Here is an 18,576-nt window from a genome sequence, read left to right on the forward strand (position 1 = left end):
AGGCATACAAAGCCAAGCAACCTTCACGTGCTATGTGGAGGGCTTCTCCGGCGGCGTCGCGGCGAGCCGCGGCGGAGGGGTCTCGATAGGCGGGAGCGCCTCGATTGGGGGATCGTCGTCGCCTTCTTGGAGGACTCCGCCGAGTTTTCTGCGTGAGAAAAGAGACGTACCGCACAGCCTGCCAGTGGCGCTCGCTCACTGACAGGGTATGAGCCATGGCCGTGCCTTTGACGACTTCCGCGAGGCGGCGCCTGTGCAGTTGCGAGCGGAGCGTGCGGACGAGGAAGGGCTCAAGGCACGCGACGCTCCAATGGTTTGGCAACCGAGGGAGGATATCAAGAAGCGAAAAGTAGCGCGTGTGCGAAATGAGGAGGTGCAGAATAGCGTCTTGGTAGCGGTCGCTGGGTCAGCCGAGGTACATACAGATTGCTTTGGTCGAGATAGAGGTAGAGAAGCATACGCAACAGGCGCGCACTCGTCGCCGGTTTGCTCACAAACAACGACTCTTTGCCGATCAGTGACACGTACTCGCCGATCGAGGCGTCGGACGAAATGGCGCGAGCCGCGGCCGGCGAGAGGACGCGGCCGTCTTGCAGGCATACGGCCTCGGCAGAGAGTGCATCGTGCACGTCGAGCGCAAGCACACGCAGCGCATCCGATACACGCCCTAGCTTGCCGAGAACAATGGCCTGCTCAAACGCCAGGAACGCGTGCGGCGTAAGGTGCTCCAACGTCTGTGCACGGTCCAGGACGGACGAGTGTTCCAGCAAGACCATGAGCTTGATGCGCGTGCGCACGACGCCAAGCGACGCACGCTTAGCAAGGTAGTCGAAGAAAGGCTCGGTCGCCGACTGGCCATAGACTTCGACTGTCGCGTCCGGGGGATAGACGTGCTTGTCGACCGCCTCGACGAGGATCTCGACGAGACGCGCACAGAGCTCCGCATGCAGGTTCTCGGTCTGTTCGGCGCTCGTAAAAACAATGTGCTCCAGGAGCGCCTCGGCTGCGTGCGTGTCGAGCAGACGGAGCGACGCAAGGACGCCTTCCGAGTCCGTGCCGCTGTACTCGACCCGACGCAGCGCGTCGAGACCGAGCTGGGTATCATGCTTGGCCAGCCATAGGCCGTACTGGACGAGGTCCTCTTGCTCTGTAAGCTGCTGAATATGCGGCGCAATTTCATGCAGCGCGACCGTGTCCACGGGATCCTCGACCGTCTTGTCGAGCATGGCAGTCCAAACGCTGAGCGCCTCGGTGATCCGGCCGTGCTTGTGAAAGAGCAACGCCTGCATTCCATAGCGGTGGTGGGATGCGAGGAGCGCGGCGACTTTATCGACGTGGCATGCATCGAGATGCCCATCGACGGTAGAGGTCGGCACGGTCGCATCCCTGCCCAGCGCCAAGGCAAGCAGGGCCGAGTGTGCGTCGAGACGACCCTCGCCACCACCCTGTACGTTCGCCTCGAGGAGTTCCACAAGCATCGCATCGGCGCGGCGTTCAAGCTGCGCTTTGAGCGGGCGAAGCGCTTCGACATCCATATCTGGCGCGTAATTTGTGGCGAGATTTGCCTCGACCAGGTCAGAAATCGAAGCAGGCAGCCTATCCCATGCATCTTTTAATGTGGCGTACAATGAGCCTGGCGCCGTGCGGAATTGCCGGAGGGAGGGATACTTGGCAAGCAAGAGACGTACATCGAATCCGCCGCGCAAAAAGCATGCAATGGCGTTGGAGAAGCGTGTATTGCACACATGATTAATGCCGAGAAAGACGGCAGCGATCTTGGCCTGCTCGTCGAGCTCTGTATCATGTAACGCGTGATCCGCCTCGCTCCAGTTTTGCGCCTCGGCGCACTTCCAGGCTGTGCTGGCCGGCGTAGGCAGTGCAAGGCACGACAAGGAACGCTTGAATCCAAGCAGCACACGCACCGTCTTCCAGTGTGGCTCAAGTGCAAAAGGGGGTATAGGAAGGTTCACAGCGCCGGGCTCGTCAAGCATTGGCGCCGCTTTTTCGGCGCCGACCTCGTCGTCGTCGACCTGAACGACGTGCTCGTCGACCGTAGCGCCGCTCGTCAGCAGTGTTTTGCTTCCAACGATGCGCAGCAAAAACCGTGGATCGTCGCTCGCATCGACGGGAATTTGCTGCACGCGGCGCATTGTACGCAGGTCGTGCACTTCGATTGTATCGTTGCGTAGCAGAGCACACACGTACGGCGGCTCCGCGACAACCGACCGCGGATGCGACGGCCACTCGAGCAACTTGTCGGTGGGCTCGCCGTCGGCACGGAGAAACGCGCCGAGGGTGCCTGCATCCGAGTGGCTCGTGATCAAAAAGGTATACGTCCGTTCGCCGTGCTCGTCAAATGCCACCGGCACGATCGAAGGGCGAATGCGCGCAGACGATACCTCGGTGCTCTGCGAAATGGGCAGGCCCAGCGGTGTCTGCGCACCCGAGTCAAGGTGCACGAGACTGTACTCGGACGGCGACGCAAGGCACACGACGTCGTTAAAGCGGCGAGCAATGAACGCATCGCGCTCGATAGGGATTTCCTGTGTGAGCTTCGCGACGTACCTTGACGGTACCCCAGCCGTGGCGCTCGACCATGACCAGCACGAGCTTCTTGCGCTTCAAGAGGCATATGCTGGCGAAAGCAAGCTCGGTATTCTGCTCCGCGCTCTCGTCCGCATCATCCGCGATACCCTGTACGCCCTTGATCGGCGCCAGTCCCGAGCTCACTGCGCCGAGCGAGGGGTACGCGTAGAACCGCAGCGTGTTTTCTGGGTTAGGGCCTATACGTACCGCACCATACGCCAACGAGCTGCAATGTAGCATAGATGTACACGCGCTCTACTGCCTTACCGATCGATGATACAGCGATACTCTTTTCCAGGTGCCACGATGCGGCCTGTGTCAGATAGGCGGCGTACCTTGCCGGGTTTCGCTGCGTGCAGTGTGTACCAATGCAGGTGGCCGTCGCTCGCCGCGACGTATGCGTGCTCGCCACACACCGCGACGTACCGCAGTGCGCGCCCTAGCTCCGCAGGCGAGCCTTGCAAAGCCAGCTGTGCAGGGAGCACAGCAGGCGCAAGCTCCCTGACCGCAAAGGAGCGCGCCGTGCCCGTGCTCATCGTAGGGAACCGATGCCTCCACATTGCGGACGTGCGCCGTGGCGCGGCGGCGCACAGCGAGCCGGAGGATTTGACGCAAGAGGAATGGTGCCTGTCTCGAATAGTCTATGTATGCCTTGTAGCTGTACACTACTCGTCCTTTTCATGCTCCTCTGTCCGTGCCAGTAAATTTTGGAAAACTCGGTAAAAAAAGAGCGAGGCCCCCAGTGTTAGCAGCACGTAGGCGGCGAGCGGCAGGGTAGAGGATGGGATGCCTCCGAGGTATACGCGCTCGAATATGAGGTCGAATGGGATAGGGGCGGGCTCTGTCTCGGCCGGTCCCGCCCACCCCAAAACATGCTCCGCAAGGCCCAAGAGACCCGGCTGCCCCCTGTACTTGGGCCGCGTCGCGAGTGGCACGCCTGTTGCGTGCGCGGTAATGCGCGCGAGGAGCAGTTCGCACGGCCGTGCGTCGGCCGGCACCTGTGTGCCGCCCTGCAGCATATCCGGTGGAAACACGTCGATGCGGAACTCGGCAGGGAGCTGCGTTAGCGCACACACGTACGTTGGCTGGCCACGAGATGCGGAGTTGGTATCGCTGTGTCAATGCCCACCGCAGCGAGGCCGGCAGCTGGAGCAGGAGCGAGTCGGCCCAGTTGGTCTTGAGCTGGTAGTCGCTCACGCCCGTCTCAATATCGTTGTAGTCAGGGTGCAGCGCGACCCACGCGCCCGACGACTCGGGCGTAATGGAGAAGCGCCTTGGTACAGCCGATGGGTGCATCGAGGGCCTGTGTGAGCCCGTCTACCTACCAGCTCGCCGAGAGGTGCTTCGGATCGGGTCCCGGTGCCCCAGGCACGGCTCGTGCACAGAGTATCGGCCCGAATGTATTGATCTCGGTGTTCGCATGCACCACCGCGCAAAAGCCCAGCAGCGCGCCGAGGCCCCACCGCATTGCGTCAGAGGAGAGCCTCCACATTTCCAGCGACGATGGGACATGGGACGAACGACAAGCTTTTTATTACCCCGTCCGAGCACAGCGGCGTGTACGGCCAGCATGGCGCGTCTACGGGTGCGCGCCGCGGCGACAGCTCTGTAGTTGTCCCCTTTCATATGTGTGCGCTGACGCACGAGCCCTGGGAGCACCCCGCGTGTCTCGGTGACGAAGGTCTGGTCTATGAGCGCCGCAACCTCGAGGCGTTCCTGGCCAAGTACCAAGTGAGCCCTGCGAGTGGCCGGCCGTGTGCGGTGGACGAAGTGATCTCGCTGCACATCCCCCGCAACGAGCGCGGCAACTTCTACGACCCCGTGTCGTGCAAAGAGCTGACCGACCACAGCCACCTGGTCGCTGTGCGGCCGACCGGCAATGTCTTTTTGCACGACACGGTGCAGCAGCTGAACATCAAGCCGCGCATGATGCGCGACCTTGTGGACGATACCCCTTTTGCAAAGAGTGATCTGATCACGCTGCAGGATCCGCACGACCCCCAGCATCGCACCATGCAAAACATGCATCGTACGTCGTCCAACTAACGCAGACGTGCAAAACAAGCTGACGCTCGCCAGGGAGCAGCAGGGAGACGAGGTGCAAATGTCGACTGGGAGCACGCGCTCGCTCCTGTCCAAGGTGCGGAAGCAGACCGAGCCGGTCGTGGAGCATGCCGCGGCCGCGTCCGACGCGCCCGCGCCGCGGCTCACCAACATGTCGACCGGCCGCACGGCCGCGAGCTTTACCTCGTCTTCGCTCACGCCGCAGACCAAGACAGAGCGCATTGCCGTGGATGAAGAAGCGCTCATGCTCGAGCAGGTCGCCGGCGCAAAGCGTGCCAAGGCGTTCGTGCGCCTGACGACCAACTTTGGCGCACTGAACCTCGAGCTGCACGTCGACAAGGCGCCCAAGACGGTACGTTGCTTTGCTAACGCAGTGTTACAATTTCCTGATGCTATGCCGTGCTGGAGCGTACAACGATACCATCTTTCACCGCCAGATTCCCGGGTTTATGATCCAAGGCGGCGATCCTACGGGCAGCGGGCGCGGCGGCAAGTCGTGCTGGGGCAAGCCGTTTGAGGACGAGCTGTGCAACCCGGGCTCGTACCGCCATACGGGCCGTGGCGTGCTGTCGATGGCCAACAAGGGCCCGAATACCAACGGCTCGCAGTTCTTCTTGACGTACCGCGCGACGCCGCACCTCGACACGAAGCACACCGTCTTTGGACGCCTGGTCTCTGACTCGGCCACGACGCCCACCTTTCGCACACTCGACGCGCTGGAAAACGTGCCCGCGGAGTCCGGTACCGACCGCCCACTGCGCCCCATCCAGCTAGTCGAGGCGCATATCATCGAGGACCCATTCGAAGACTACAAACAAAACCGTGACGCGCGTTTCCGGCGCGAGAACATGGGCGAGGACGAAAAAGCGGAGCGCGATGCAAAGCGCCGCAAGCGCGAAGAGGACCGCACGACATGGCTCGGTACGCGCCTCGCACCCAAAGGCGGTACATCCGCCAGCTCTCCCCGCCCCTCTATCCTGGACACGGCCGATGCACACGGCCTCGCGCGCCTCGGCGCCCCCCGCACCGCACCCAAAGCCCCCGCCAAGAAGCGCGGCTTTGGGGACTTCGCCGGCTGGTAGCACGTGGGGCCACGTGGACCGGCTAGTGGCGGTTCTCCGCATCCACGATGGCGTTCCAGTCGATGCTGTCGGGCGCGGAGTGCTCCACCTCCAATAATACCCTCTCGCAGTTCTTGAAGCATGCTCAGACAGACCGGTCCTTGCAGCAGGACGGTATGCAGGGCCCGCAGCAGGGCATGCAGCGCCCCGGATTCCGCACGCGCCCTGGGGGCCCCGCCCAGGACATGGATGCGTTCCTGCACCAGCCCCGTGATGCGCCCCACGGCTTTGACATGCACGCCATGCGCTCGGAAGTCGACCATATGCGCGGTTCGATGAATGCGCCCAAGGCCATGCCGGGTGGCGGCAGCGGGTCGGCCTGGGCGCAGGAAATGCACATGCGTCAGGGCCCGGCCCAGGCGCCGATGAACCAGTGGAGCGAGCAGTTCCAAGCGCAGGGCCCTGCGACGAGTGCCCCGCAGCATGCGATGCCGTCGCAGCCTGGCATGGCGATGGGCGGCATGCCTTTCCGCAGCGCGATGCCGATGATGGGCATGCAAGGCATGCATGCGCCTATGCACTCGATGCCCGCGCAGCGTGCGCCCGAGGCCAAGTCGGAGCGCATCGTCGAGCTCGACAATGCGCAATGGGAAGAGCAGTTCCGGAAGCTCGAGGAGACGGCGGGCAAAGGCAAGAGCCGCGAAGAGGCGCCGTCGGAGGATGTGGCCAAGGAAGAGGCGACGCTGCGCGAGATGAAGGACCGTCTGGGCGACACCTTCCAGGACGGCAACCCCCGCTTTGAGGAGCTATGGAATGCGCTCAAGGACCCGACGATGCACGAAAAGAACGACGACCTCGCCGAGTGGGAGGAGAAGCTGATGCAGGCCATCCAGGACGAGGATCCGGTGCACTCGACGCACCCCGGCGGCGGCCTTGGCCCCGGCGAGATGGGACTCAACGAGCTGGACGGGCTGGGCGACAACGAGGCGTCGCTGCGCAACACGCTGAACGAAGTCGACGAAAACGGCTTCCCGATCCTCGGCGACTATACCTATGCGACGAACAATCCATTCGCGCAGCACTCGACGCCGTACGCAGAGGGCTTGCGCCTCCTGGAGAACAATGGCAGCTTGACCGACGCTGCGCTGCTCTTTGAGGTCGCGACGCAGCGCGACGCCGAGATGGGCACCGCCGACGAGATCGAGCGCACGAACGAAGAGCGGAGTCGTGCATGGCAAAAGCTCGGTGAGAGCCAGGCGATGAACGAGCACGAAGAAAAGGCGATCCAGGCGCTGGAGCAGGCGCTTCACCTCGACCCCAACAACCTCGAGGCACACATGTCGCTCGCTGTCTCGTACATCAACGAGGGCTACGACGCAGCGGCGAACTCGACGCTGCTCAAGTACCTCGCGCGCACCCACCCCCACCTCGCGCCTTCGAGCGAGTTCCCGGTGCTAAAGGACCAAAATACGAACCCCTGGGCACGCCTCAACTACGTCCGCGAGCTCTTCCTCAAGGCCGCGCGCGAGAATGCGGCAAGCGGCCAGATGGACCCCGACGTGCAGATCGCGCTCGGCGTGCTCTTCTACTCGAGTTCGGCGTATGATCAGGCGCGCGACTGCTTCGAGGCGGCGCTCGAGTCGCGCCCGGATGACTTCCAGTTGTGGAACCGCCTCGGCGCGACGCTCGCCAACGGCGGCAACCCCGAGCTGGCCACCGAGGCGTATCACAAGGCGCTTGAGCTGCGGCCGACGTTTACCCGTGCGATCTACAACCTGAGTGTCTCGTGCCTGAACCTCGGCGCGCACCACGAGGCCGCCGAGCACCTCCTCTCGGCCCTCACGCTGCAGCGCTCGCAGCCGATTCCGGATGCGCCGGGCGGCGAGTCGGTGCGTGCCGCGCCGCCGCTCTCGGCGAGCAAGGAGAGCGAGAGTCTGTGGAGCACGCTGCGCAGCATCTTTGTCGTGCTCAACCGCCTGGACCTCGCGAACCAGTGCACGGTCGGCTCGGACCTCGAGCAGTTCCGTGCGGCGGGCTTTGAGTTTTAGTGTATAGCGCTATAGAAAGTTATTTGGGCGTTGCGGCACACACTGCCTGCAGCGCCGGAGCAAACTGCTTGCGCGTCACACGGGGGTCTTTTTGGGTGAAGGTCGCACAGTAGGGGCCGGCGAGATCGAGCGACAAGGGCGCGAGGTCGACCGACTGCTCTTTGTACGCCGCGAGCGCCTCGGCGACGGCGCGGCCGCTGCCTGGCGCATACAGAAGCAGCTCGCGGTGCGCCTCCTCCTGGCTATCGGTGTAGCCCGCCAGGACCACGGCGAGGTCCAGGCTTTTGCTCGCGCAGAAAGCGGCGAGGTCGTTGTGCAACGCCTTGGGGCCGTCCTTGAGGAGCGCATCGATCGGTTCGACGGTGCTCGATGTGCCGATATTCCACTCGCCACCGTCTTTGGCCGCACAGGCAAAGAACTTGTAGTCGCGGCGCAGCTTTTGCTCGGTCGTGAGCTGCGAGACGTCCGACTTGGCGTCGCTCAGCGCCTCGTACAAGCTCTTTTGTGCCTCGGCGCTGTTGTACGACGACCGAGGGGCGAGGAACGCGCGTGCACCTTCGTCGACCGCCTTGGCTTTGCCTGCGCTCTCCGACATGTTGTGCGTGTCGATGAGGATCGCGCTCAAGAGCAGGTCGGCGACAGCCGGCGGCACGGCCGGCGACTTGGGCAGCAGCGGCTGGAAGTACTGCGTGAGCACGCTCGCGCACGACCCTGCGTTCTGCGGCGCAAGGATCACGCGCACATCCGCCTCGGTATGCAGCTTCTCGTCGGCATGGTGGTCGATGATCGCATCGGTCGTCGCCTTGGCAAACACGCCGGTGGCCTTGTTGTGATCGACGAGCGCGACGTGCTCGTCCTTTCCGAGCTCTGGCACCTCGTCCAGGCACACGAGCAGTTCGGGGTCCACGCCGATCTTGTCGAGCATCAGGAGATTCTCTGGCCGGAGCTTCAGGTCCGGGCGCCGCGTCTGCACGACGGGGATCCACTGAGATCCGCTGGGGTTGACGTACTGCGAGAAAAAGGCATAGCCGATCGCACACGCAAGGCTGTCTAGGTCCCCCGCTTCATTGCCCGTCACCCAGTACTGCGCGCCATGTGCGGCCAGGTTCTTCCGTGTCCGTAGAAAAGCAGCGAGCGGAGCGGCGGCCATGGAGGAGAGTGCACGGGCTCAATTGACTAAAACGGACTTTTTTTCGGTACTCCACCATGTCGAAAAAGGAGGCGGACGGATTTGGCTCGTTTTCGCACCTGCTGGACGCGCGCCTGCTGCGTGCGCTTGCCAAGCTTGGCTACGGCACGCCCACGCCTGTGCAGCGCCAGTCTATTGAACAGAGTCTTGGTGGAAATGCGCGCGATATCCTTGCGCGGGCGCGCACCGGCAGCGGCAAGACGCTTGCCTATGCCCTTCCGGTCGTGCAAAAGATCCTCACGGCGAAGGAGACGATTCCCAAGTCATCCGAGAGCTATGCGGGAACGCGTGCGCTGATCCTCGTGCCGACTCGCGAGCTGGCGGAGCAGGCGAATCGGCAGCTGTCCGAGATCCTCGTCTACTGCCGCGACGAGGTGCAGGTGGCCAACATTGCGCGCTCAGTGAGCAGCGCGGTGCAGAAACTGCTCCTTTCTGAGAAGCCCGATATCGTGGTGGCGACGCCGTCGCGTGCGCTGACGTGCCTGCAGTCGCGCGACCTCGTTCTCTCCTCGAGCCTCGAGTCGCTGGTGATCGACGAGGCGGACCTCATCTTTTCGTACGGCCACGACGCCGAGGTCAAGACGATCCTCGGCGAAGGCTTCCTGTCGCGCAACTTCCAGACGTTCCTCATGAGTGCGACGCTCAGCGACGATATCGAGACGCTCCGTGGCCTGGTCCTCAAGAATCCTGCGGTGCTGCGCCTGGAAAACGATACCTCGCTCGCACAGAACCTCTTGCAATACTATGTCGAGACCTCGGAGGAGGACAAGTTTTTACTCGTGTACGTGATCCTGAAGCTGCGCCTCATCCGCGGCAAGTGCCTCTTGTTTGTGAACGACATCGACCGCTGCTTCCGCCTGAAGCTATTCCTCGAGCAGTTTGGCCTGCGCACCTGTGTCCTGAACGAGGAGCTTCCGGTAAACAGCCGCTTCCACATTGTCGAGGAGTTCAACAAGGGAAAGTATGACTACATTATCGCCACCGATGCCAACACGCAAGAAGAGGCGAGCACCTCGAAAAAGAGCGAGTACGGCGTCTCGCGCGGCATCGACTTTGTCGCCGTCGCCTGCGTGATCAACTTTGACCTGCCGACGTCCACGCGCGCATATACCCACCGCATCGGGCGTACGGCGCGTGCAGGTAACACAGGCACGGCGCTCAGCTTCGTCGTGCCGGCCGACGAGTTCGGCAAGAAGAAGGGCATCTCGTGCCCAACGTGCCGCCACGACCCCTCAGTCTGGAAAAAGATTGTGCGCGACCAGCAAAAGAGCGGCAGCGTGGGGGCGGACGGTATCCAACTCTGGAAGTACGACAAGAAACAGGTCGACGCGTTCCGCTACCGTATGGAAGATGCGCTGCGCTCGGTCACCAAGGTCGCGATCAAGGAGGCGCGTATCCAGGAGATCAAGACGGAAATCCTCAACTCCAAGGCACTCAAGGCACACTTTGAAGAGAACCCCAAAGATCTCGAGTACCTCCGCCACGACCGCGCGCTGCACCCGGCACGCGTCCAGCAGCATATGCGCCATATCCCGTCGTACCTGCGGCCACGCATCGCCGCCATCCCCGGCGCGAACCAGCCCCAGAGCGAGCGGTCCGTGGGATACGTCCCTAAGAACAAGGGCAAAGAGGGACGCGCCAAGGGAGGGCGCGCGCGCAAGGACCCCAAGCGCAAACCCACCAAGAAAAAGTCGGACCCCCTCCGCACCTTTAGCTCGTAGACCTCCACATGAGCGCCTGGCGATCCTGGGCGAGCCGGCCGGAGCGCCCGGCCAGCGCGGCGCGCGACGCGGGCCTCCTCGCGTCGTGCCGCGAGCAGTGGGACACGATCCGTGTATGTACGTTTTCTAATCAAGTCGTATCTTGAATCGCCCGACCAGCGTGCCCTACAGGGCGGACTGGCGAACACTGGCATTCCGGCGTGTATGGACCAGCTCGTGCATGTCCTGCTCCAAGAGGACGCGGAGATGCACGAGCAGGCCGTGGGAATGTGCATGGAATACGTGCTGGAGAACGACGGTAGGTATAGCGACTGACGCAGTGCTGGGCGGACTCTTGGGACTGTGCATCGCCGACGAACCCCAGGGCGTGAAGCGCGAAATGATCCGCATGTTTGGGCGGCTCGTACACGGAATGCAGACGGGTTTCCTCGCGCACCAAGGCGTGATCCGCGCCATTGCGCAGCTCCTGCACCACTGCATTCGCCTCGACCAGCGCGCCTCATCCGACACGCCAGACGAGCACGGCGACGCGGACGAGGCGCTGCTGGATCTGGTCTGTGACGTGGCCGAGAAGCTCACGGCACAGCCCTCGATCCTTCGGCTGTTTGTCGAGCTGGGCGCGGCGTACACGGCAGGGCGCGAAAGCGACCCATTTCTCCTCTTTTCCTACCTCGTGCAGCATTTACACCACACCGGCGACCGCGGCTTTCGCGTACGGACGGCGACACTCGACTTGTTGCGTACAATGCTCGCGTACGATGCCGAGGATGCGCTGCTGCAGTACACGGCCAAGAGTCACTGCGCCGAGGCGCTCAGCGCGTCCACCGCCGCGGCGTACGGACTGCTTCCGATGCATGTCGATGCTGGCGACGGACAGAGCGGGGATCCGTTCACGTCAGTGCGTGCGCACCGCTGGCACGACCTTGCTGCGTCGTGGGCGACGACCGACTTTGCGCCTGAAGTCTGCACGTGGATGGACCTCCTCTGGCTTTCGCAGCAAACCATTGCCGAATGTTCGGCGCATGCGCGCTCGGCAGAAGGGGGGAAGGCCGACCAACTGGAGCAACTGCGTGTGGATATTCTGCAGCAGTTCCGCACGACCTTTCTCGAAAACGTCGTCTATCCATCCGTTCAGGGATGCAGCGTAAATGACGGAAGTGCAGCAGCCGTCCTGCTCTACCACGCCTTGCTGTTTAGCGTACTCGATCCGTGCGCATCGCTCTCGCGCATCGCCACGACGCAGGTGCTGGACGACCGCAGTCTCAGCGCGGTCGTAGCAGAGTGCATCGCGCTGCCGGGCAACGAACATGCATCGCTCCGCATCCTTGCGTTGCGCCTTGCGTCGCTGTACTCGCGCCGCGTGTCTCTACGCGATGCCGCGCTCGGCACACTGCCGTCGAGTGCGCCGCGCGACATGCACCCCGCTGCGCCGTTCGTTGCGATGGTCCAGTCGATACAGACGCCCCGCAGCGGCGCAAGTCTGCCGGAACGCTTTCTGCAGCACCTCGCCGAGGTCGAGCAGACGATGCGGATGGATCCCGACTATGCGTACGCGGACCGCATCTCGTTCGGCGAGGATGACCAAGAGACTTTGCATCCAATGCGCCATACGCGCATTCTCCGTGAGCCGGTCGACGTGAAGGAACACTTTGTGACGCCATTGCTCACCATGCTGTGCCGCTTTCTTGCATCACCACTCGACATGAATGTTGAGCTCACACGGACCCTTGCCACGCTGTGCCGCTCGCCGTACGTCGCGCTCGAGGGATTTGCCTACTTGCACGACGGGCCGCCGCCGCCGCTGACCTACGTCCTGTTCATGCTCGTGCTGCAAACACAGGCGTACGCGGCGAAGGTACCCGACTTTGCCTTTTACCTTGCCCAGCGCAGGAACCAACTTCTTGCGTACAGCAAAGGGGGGGCGCCTGTCGCATCGGACGCCCTGGCTTGCCCTTTTGTCCACGGATCCATGCCGGACACAATGGACGCTCTAAAAAAGAAGTTTGCCGAACACAACTGGCCTACATCCTGGACAACGTCTACACAAGAACTCCAGCTCGATATCCATACCCCTGCCCTCTCGGCGCCTTCAACGTCCGGTACGCTCTTCCACTGACCCAGCCTTGCATGGTGCCCAGCATATTTCGGTGTCCGTGCATCCGTGCACTGTGCCGGACCTGATACCCGCGCCGCAGAGCGCATGCAAAATACCGCTCCTGTGTGTCATTGACAATATCCTGCTCCTCGAAGAGTTCCTTGTGGAGCTTGCCGCCATAGCGCAGCTCCGCCGCGCATGGGATATTGAGGCGCCGTAGATGTGGAGGTTGCTTCCTATGCGAGGTGTCGGGCGGCATGCAGCGCGGAGCGCGGTGCCGGCCGCTGTTGCCGTGTACTTGTCGTAGGTGTAATCGCTGATTCAGGTACGCATACTATGTGGTGGTGATCGAGTATTACGGTACGATGCTTGCCTGATTCAGTGCGCTTTCGGTTTGGACAGGGAGCCGGGGTGGCCAGCACGGATCTCATTTTCTTGCTGGGCATACATGTTCTGCTTGCTGCCACTACCACTCTGTACTTTCGCATTTATTTTGCGCGATCTGTATACGTGGACTGCGAAAGATACGTTGAAGAGTATGCCAGGCAGGCACTCAGCGTCAGGGTGGCCCTCCGGAGCTTGTGCAGCACCGCGCACATCTCGCTGCCTATGCCCAGGCCGGGCGGTATAAACCGCGAAGCACTTCAGCAGTTTGTCTACGAGTGTGATGCATCAGGCGAGCCGCAGCGGTGCTGGCGTGACCAATGTTCTGGGCACTGGAAGGCGCCAAGGTACGTGGCGAGCCTCACCCAGGATGCGGCACTGCGGCGCTTGTGGCACATGCCGCTTCTTTTTTGATCATCACTGCCTTTGGGTACGTGTCTGTGCTGACGCAGTTTGACAATTGCATCACCGTGCCAGAATCTTCCAACGTCTACCTTGGTTTTCTTGCATTGGTCCCTGTCCTGCTTACGGCTGCGTTCTGGCCACTTGTTCCTTATGTGATCCGGCACTCTTGTGAGCTATGGCAGATCGTGCAGACACAGCCAAGCATACAGGTAGGCTTCTTGCAGAGGTGGTGGAGCTGGGTGCTTGGCCCTATTCCTCGCTTCGGCGCTGCTATGTATTTGGGTGCGTTCTCCGTCTTATGCAGCACACCGACATGCCGGCGCTCCTCATCAGTACATGTTTTCCAACGATACCCATCCCTCTCTTTGGCTTCCACTACTTGTGCTCATCAGTGCAGCGCTTGGATTACTCGCATTGGGTTCGTTTCGTCTCTGACAACAGCATTGCTCGTGTCTTCTGTGTACCATGCCACTCGCGGAAGACTAACAATTGACGTGGAGCGCGAGCGGGCACTGAGGCGGCAGCGAAATACCGGAAAATCCAGCACATCGCCCTACATCCAACCAGTGAAATATTTATGGATACCCAATCAAGACGGAGCCGGGAAAGTGGTACCTGTATCTACGCATAACCCATACCAGCGCGACTGGCGGTCAAACCTGGGCGCGTACTTTGGCCTATTGCCTCTGCCACCATTCACGCCATTGCGTTCGAATAGGCAAGAAGATACAAGCCAGAGTTAGGCTAAACTATACCGGACGCTGCACCTCTCATGAGAAGCGCAAAGAGCCTTCCGTGCGCCACCCCACATTGTCCGCTTTGTCACAGAACACTTTTGCCAAGACTCTCAAGAGACCAACACTATGATGTCAGCAGTGCGTTTTTATGCCCAGTCATTCAAATGCTCCACATGCAAGACATGCGAGGTAGCCCACGGTAGTTGATCGCAATCTAGATCAAGACCCCAGGCGTATCGATCCGATCAGATAATATTAAATGGAGTCGATTGCATACGCGCTATTAAATTTCCAATGATCATTGGCTGGAATGAATTATTTTTGAGCAACTTCTGTGCGTTTGATAAAACTCGCAGCAAACCTTGTGGTGGATGTGTCGTTCCTATGCGCTCCTCATTTAGTCTTATCTTTCTCTTTCGAGGGCGCAAAGTTGGCGTGCCGACTCAGCATTGTTTTCTTCTATTTGGTTTTAATGGAACGGGATCCTTCTAGCTGTTACCCATCACTTCGAGCAGGATGATCCATGGACCAAACTCCCCAGACAAGCCCACCAAAAAGCAGATTCTGGCAGATCAGGGGCCCAATGACCAGCCGGACTCTCTCTTGTACTTGTTTCCTTTGCGTATGACATGGTTGATTCTGGCAATCCTTGGCGTCGTTATTATTAACCACAACTTGCGCCTAATGCGACAGTATAGGCCTGAAATGGGAAAGATCCTGAATGCTGTTCCAGGTATTCCTCTTCTCATTGCTCTTCTCCGATGTGTTTCTTACTATCGTATCAAGCCACTTGGTCCCTTCCATTTCTCTCCCATGCACACAATCATAATTTGCGTACTGTTCTCCGTGGCGACTATTACTTGGTGCTTCTCTTTGCATCCGTACTATCGCAGGACTCGCGAATGGGGCAATCCTCCTCTGGGAATGCGTGCAGGTGCTTTGACTATTGCTCTCATTCCATTCATCTTCTCGACCGCCTTAAAGATTAATCCAATTTCGATGCTCACGGGTATTTCCCATGCTCGGTTGCAAGTATACCATCAAAACTTTGCACGGTTGTTTTTGTTCTTTGCAATTACACATGCCGTACCTTTCATCCATCAACCATTAAAGGATGGTGGCTATCAAAACTTGAAGGCTTATTTTTACAGTACTGATCGGTACTGGTCAGGAACTGTTGCTATCGTCTTCATTGCTTGGATGGTGCTCTCTAGCATGAGCGTTTTCAGGAGCATGTCGTACGAGTTTTTTGTGATCCAGCATATTGTATCTATTATTGTGGTTATATCGACATTGTTTATCCATGTCCACAAGACTCTGAACACCCACCTCTGGCTTTGGAGTGCAGTGGCATTTTGGGTATTTTCATTCATCGGTCGTATCCTGATGACACTGTATTCGACTCAATGTTTCACAGGTCCGAAAGCTCGTGTGGAGATACAGACAGAAGTATCAACAGCGACGGATGCCAACTCTCCTCAATCTCAGCATGGCATGGAAACATTCCGTCTGAGTTTCAAAACACCACTTCGATGGAAGGCCGGCCAGCATGTCTACGTTCGCTTTCCGAGCATTGGGCTTTTTGAAGGGCATCCGTTCTCAATTGCGTCACTGCCAAGCGCGTCGTGGCACGATAATTCAACGATGGTGTTGGTTGTCCGCGTTCACAATGGAATTACAAAGAGAATTTTCAATTATGCGCAAAAGAATGCCGGAAACAATGTTGCGACGATTTCAAGTAACGACAACTTGCATTCGTCAGCTTCTTCTGATACTTGCAGCGCCCCCCAAATTGGTTACAGCAAAATGGATACTGAAGCTTCGATCATGGCTACTGCTGAAGGCGATAATGTCAAAGCTGCCAAAGAATCTGTGCAAAGCGAAATACCTCAAATGCACTCGAAGTCTGTTAGCTTAACCGCCTTTGTTGATGGCCCATATGGGTACTCGATGGACCCAGCTATGTTTGAGCGCAACGTTTTTATTGCTGGTGGTACTGGTGCCACGTTTGTGTTCCCTATTCTTTTGGAATTGCTACAACGAATGGAAAGGGAAAAGTGCAAGGCGATCACAAAGGGAATTCATCTTATTTGGACTATGCGTTCGAGTGTAATGATCGGATGGATGAAACCTGTTATTGATGAAATTGTATCTTTGGGCTCAAAGATCGATATACCTATGAACATCAGCCTTTATGTATCTATGGAATCTGTTATGGGCAAGGACATGGTAAATGAAACCTTTAACGTCATTCATGGTGCTCGTCCCGACATTCCAGCACTTTTGGAAAATGAATTCCACCATGCTCAGGACGTGCAAGAAAGCAGTGCATGTGTCTATGTTTGTGGCCCCCTGTCTCTTGCACGCGTTGTTGGAAACAGCGTGTCTCAGGCGAATAGGAATATTCTACGTGGACGGATGGGTTCGCTAAAGGACATTGCGCTCGAAAGCGAAACCTTTGGCTGGTGAATATTATGTGTATGATTAGCAAATACCACGTTCTGTGAGGTTTCGCATTTGCAAATCCGGCTTCCCTTATTTTTAATCTGTGATCGCTTGTCTGATCTCCACACGAGCTTGGTCAGATAATAGCTAATGCGGTCATAACCTCTGATTTATATTAAGAACAGTACAGGGAGTTCAGAATCAAGCTTATTGGCTGGCTCTCCACCATGCTTGGCGTAGTCGACCAGGGGTAGCTTTGCGTAATCAAGATGATCAGCTTCTTCGCGAAGGAAAAGAACAGGTCTGCGCCTCCGACCCCGTTTAGCTGGATGCGCTCACCTATAAATTGCTCCCTAGACCCAGGAGCTGCAGGAGCACAAAAAGCCCCGTCTTAGAAAATATCACTGCTAATAGGCTTGGGTCAAAATGTCTCGTTATCCCACTTTCAATGAAACTCTTCATCTATCACGAAGGTGGGGAAATGCGGATCCTCGCGAGCAATGGGATACAATGTATTTGTACTCGTACAGTACGTATTTATGTTGATGGTTTTAATGTGCCACAGGGACGACATACATTATTTGCGGGTTCATTGGTTTTGCTATCATCAGTCATGCGTTCCGCTTGATTCGTCAATTCCGTCCCAAGTTCGGAATCGCAATGGCAAAAGTCCCAGGTGTTGCTCATATCATTGCATTGATGCGGAGTATCTCCTATATCCATTTTAGGCCTGTTGGTCCTATCCGTGTTCCTTCTATGAAATACGTACTGGTGCTTGGGTCGTTTGGAGTTGCTACGATTGTGTGGACATTTACAATCATGCCTTATTACCAATCCAAGTTCGATAATGGAGGTACGTCTCATACATGTCAAGAGGAGTTATTAACACATGATCAGCACCACCACTCTCAATGCGCGCATGTAAGCACTGATCTTTGTAAAGGAACTAACCTTTCAGCATTAATTGCTATTGCTTTGGTACCGTTCATCTTCGTGATGGCCCTGAAGATCAACCCCGTGTCTCTTCTGACCGGTATTTCTCATGCACATCTTCAAACGTACCACCAAGGCCTCGCTTTTTTCTTCGTACGTACTTACTGATCCATTTCTAACATTCCTAGTTCTTTTTTACCATTGTCCATGTCGCACCTATGCTCTGGCAGCCAATGCACGAAGGAGGTGCTGCAAAGCTCAGCAAGCTCTTCAAAGGCGAGAATAAATCAATTTACTGGTCCGGCGTGGCAGCATTTGGAACCTTGATTTGGATTGTGTTTTCAAGTCTTGGTGTCTTTAGGAGGATGTCCTATGGATTTTTCGTATTTCAGCACATCTGCTCAATTATTCTTATCCTTGGATTCCTATTCCACCACACAAAAGATCTTTCAATGTTGAAGTCGCCGTTCTTCCTATGGGCAGCAGTTGCTTTTTGGATCTTCTCCATTGTTGTTCGGAGTATTTTGGTCTTGGTGTCGTCTAAATTTTTCTCTGGACCCCGGGCGAAGGTTGAAGTTCAAACGGAGGTCAACATTCCTGAAGATTCAGAGACGCGAAGTAATGATGGAGAATTTGAAACATTACGGTTTAGTTTTCAAACTCCTCTTCGTTGGAGTCCGGGGCAACACATCTATGTTCGATTCCCTGGATTCAACCCAGTTCAGGCGCATCCATTCTCCATTATGTCTGTTCCGAGTACGAAATCCAATGTGTCCTCCAATCTTGTTCTATTGACGAAGGTTCACCGCGGAACTACTCGAAAAATCTTTAACTACGTCCAAAGCCTTGAGTCGAACTATGAAGAAACTTACTTCAAGAATGAAATGAATCTGGACACTCTCGCAACG

At 58.2% G+C, this 18,576-nt stretch overlaps 6 protein-coding genes across 6 annotated transcripts; 3 read left to right on the forward strand and 3 right to left on the reverse strand.

Moving 5' to 3' along the window:
• Positions 1 to 30: 30 nt before the first annotated feature.
• Positions 31 to 3,122, reverse strand: MJAP1_003835 (uncharacterized protein; the record flags this gene model as incomplete). The annotated part of the gene is made up of 7 exons (XM_060267758.1): positions 31 to 148; positions 171 to 401; positions 424 to 1,499; positions 1,689 to 2,543; positions 2,566 to 2,771; positions 2,794 to 2,899; positions 2,922 to 3,122. 7 exons carry the CDS (start codon positions 3,120 to 3,122, stop codon positions 31 to 33), a joined length of 2,793 nt encoding a protein of 930 aa, XP_060123741.1.
• Positions 3,123 to 3,251: 129 nt separating this feature from the next.
• On the reverse strand, positions 3,252 to 3,882 carry MJAP1_003836 (uncharacterized protein; the record flags this gene model as incomplete). The annotated part of the gene is made up of 2 exons (XM_060267759.1): positions 3,252 to 3,644; positions 3,667 to 3,882. 2 exons carry the CDS (start codon positions 3,880 to 3,882, stop codon positions 3,252 to 3,254), a joined length of 609 nt encoding a protein of 202 aa, XP_060123742.1.
• Positions 3,883 to 4,089: 207 nt separating this feature from the next.
• cyp8 (peptidylprolyl isomerase) lies at positions 4,090 to 5,732 on the forward strand (the record flags this gene model as incomplete). The annotated part of the gene is made up of 3 exons (XM_060267760.1): positions 4,090 to 4,615; positions 4,638 to 5,002; positions 5,025 to 5,732. 3 exons carry the CDS (start codon positions 4,090 to 4,092, stop codon positions 5,730 to 5,732), a joined length of 1,599 nt encoding a protein of 532 aa, XP_060123743.1.
• A 47-nt stretch (positions 5,733 to 5,779) lies between these two features.
• On the forward strand, positions 5,780 to 7,759 carry PEX5 (Peroxisomal membrane signal receptor PTS1; the record flags this gene model as incomplete). Its single annotated transcript, XM_060267761.1, has 1 exon — positions 5,780 to 7,759. The coding sequence occupies one exon, from the start codon at positions 5,780 to 5,782 to the stop codon at positions 7,757 to 7,759; it is 1,980 nt and encodes a 659-aa protein (XP_060123744.1).
• Positions 7,760 to 7,778: 19 nt separating this feature from the next.
• Positions 7,779 to 8,909, reverse strand: PPX1_2 (exopolyphosphatase; the record flags this gene model as incomplete). Its single annotated transcript, XM_060267762.1, has 1 exon — positions 7,779 to 8,909. The coding sequence occupies one exon, from the start codon at positions 8,907 to 8,909 to the stop codon at positions 7,779 to 7,781; it is 1,131 nt and encodes a 376-aa protein (XP_060123745.1).
• A 56-nt stretch (positions 8,910 to 8,965) lies between these two features.
• On the forward strand, positions 8,966 to 12,984 carry DBP9 (RNA helicase; the record flags this gene model as incomplete). Its single annotated transcript, XM_060267763.1, has 5 exons — positions 8,966 to 10,665; positions 10,704 to 10,782; positions 10,805 to 10,967; positions 10,990 to 12,524; positions 12,808 to 12,984. The coding sequence occupies 5 exons, from the start codon at positions 8,966 to 8,968 to the stop codon at positions 12,982 to 12,984; spliced, it is 3,654 nt and encodes a 1,217-aa protein (XP_060123746.1).
• Between the last annotated feature and the right edge of the window lie 5,592 nt (positions 12,985 to 18,576).

Source organism: Malassezia japonica, chromosome 8 (assembly GCF_029542785.1).
Source record: "Malassezia japonica chromosome 8, complete sequence".
NCBI lineage: Eukaryota > Fungi > Basidiomycota > Malasseziomycetes > Malasseziales > Malasseziaceae > Malassezia > Malassezia japonica.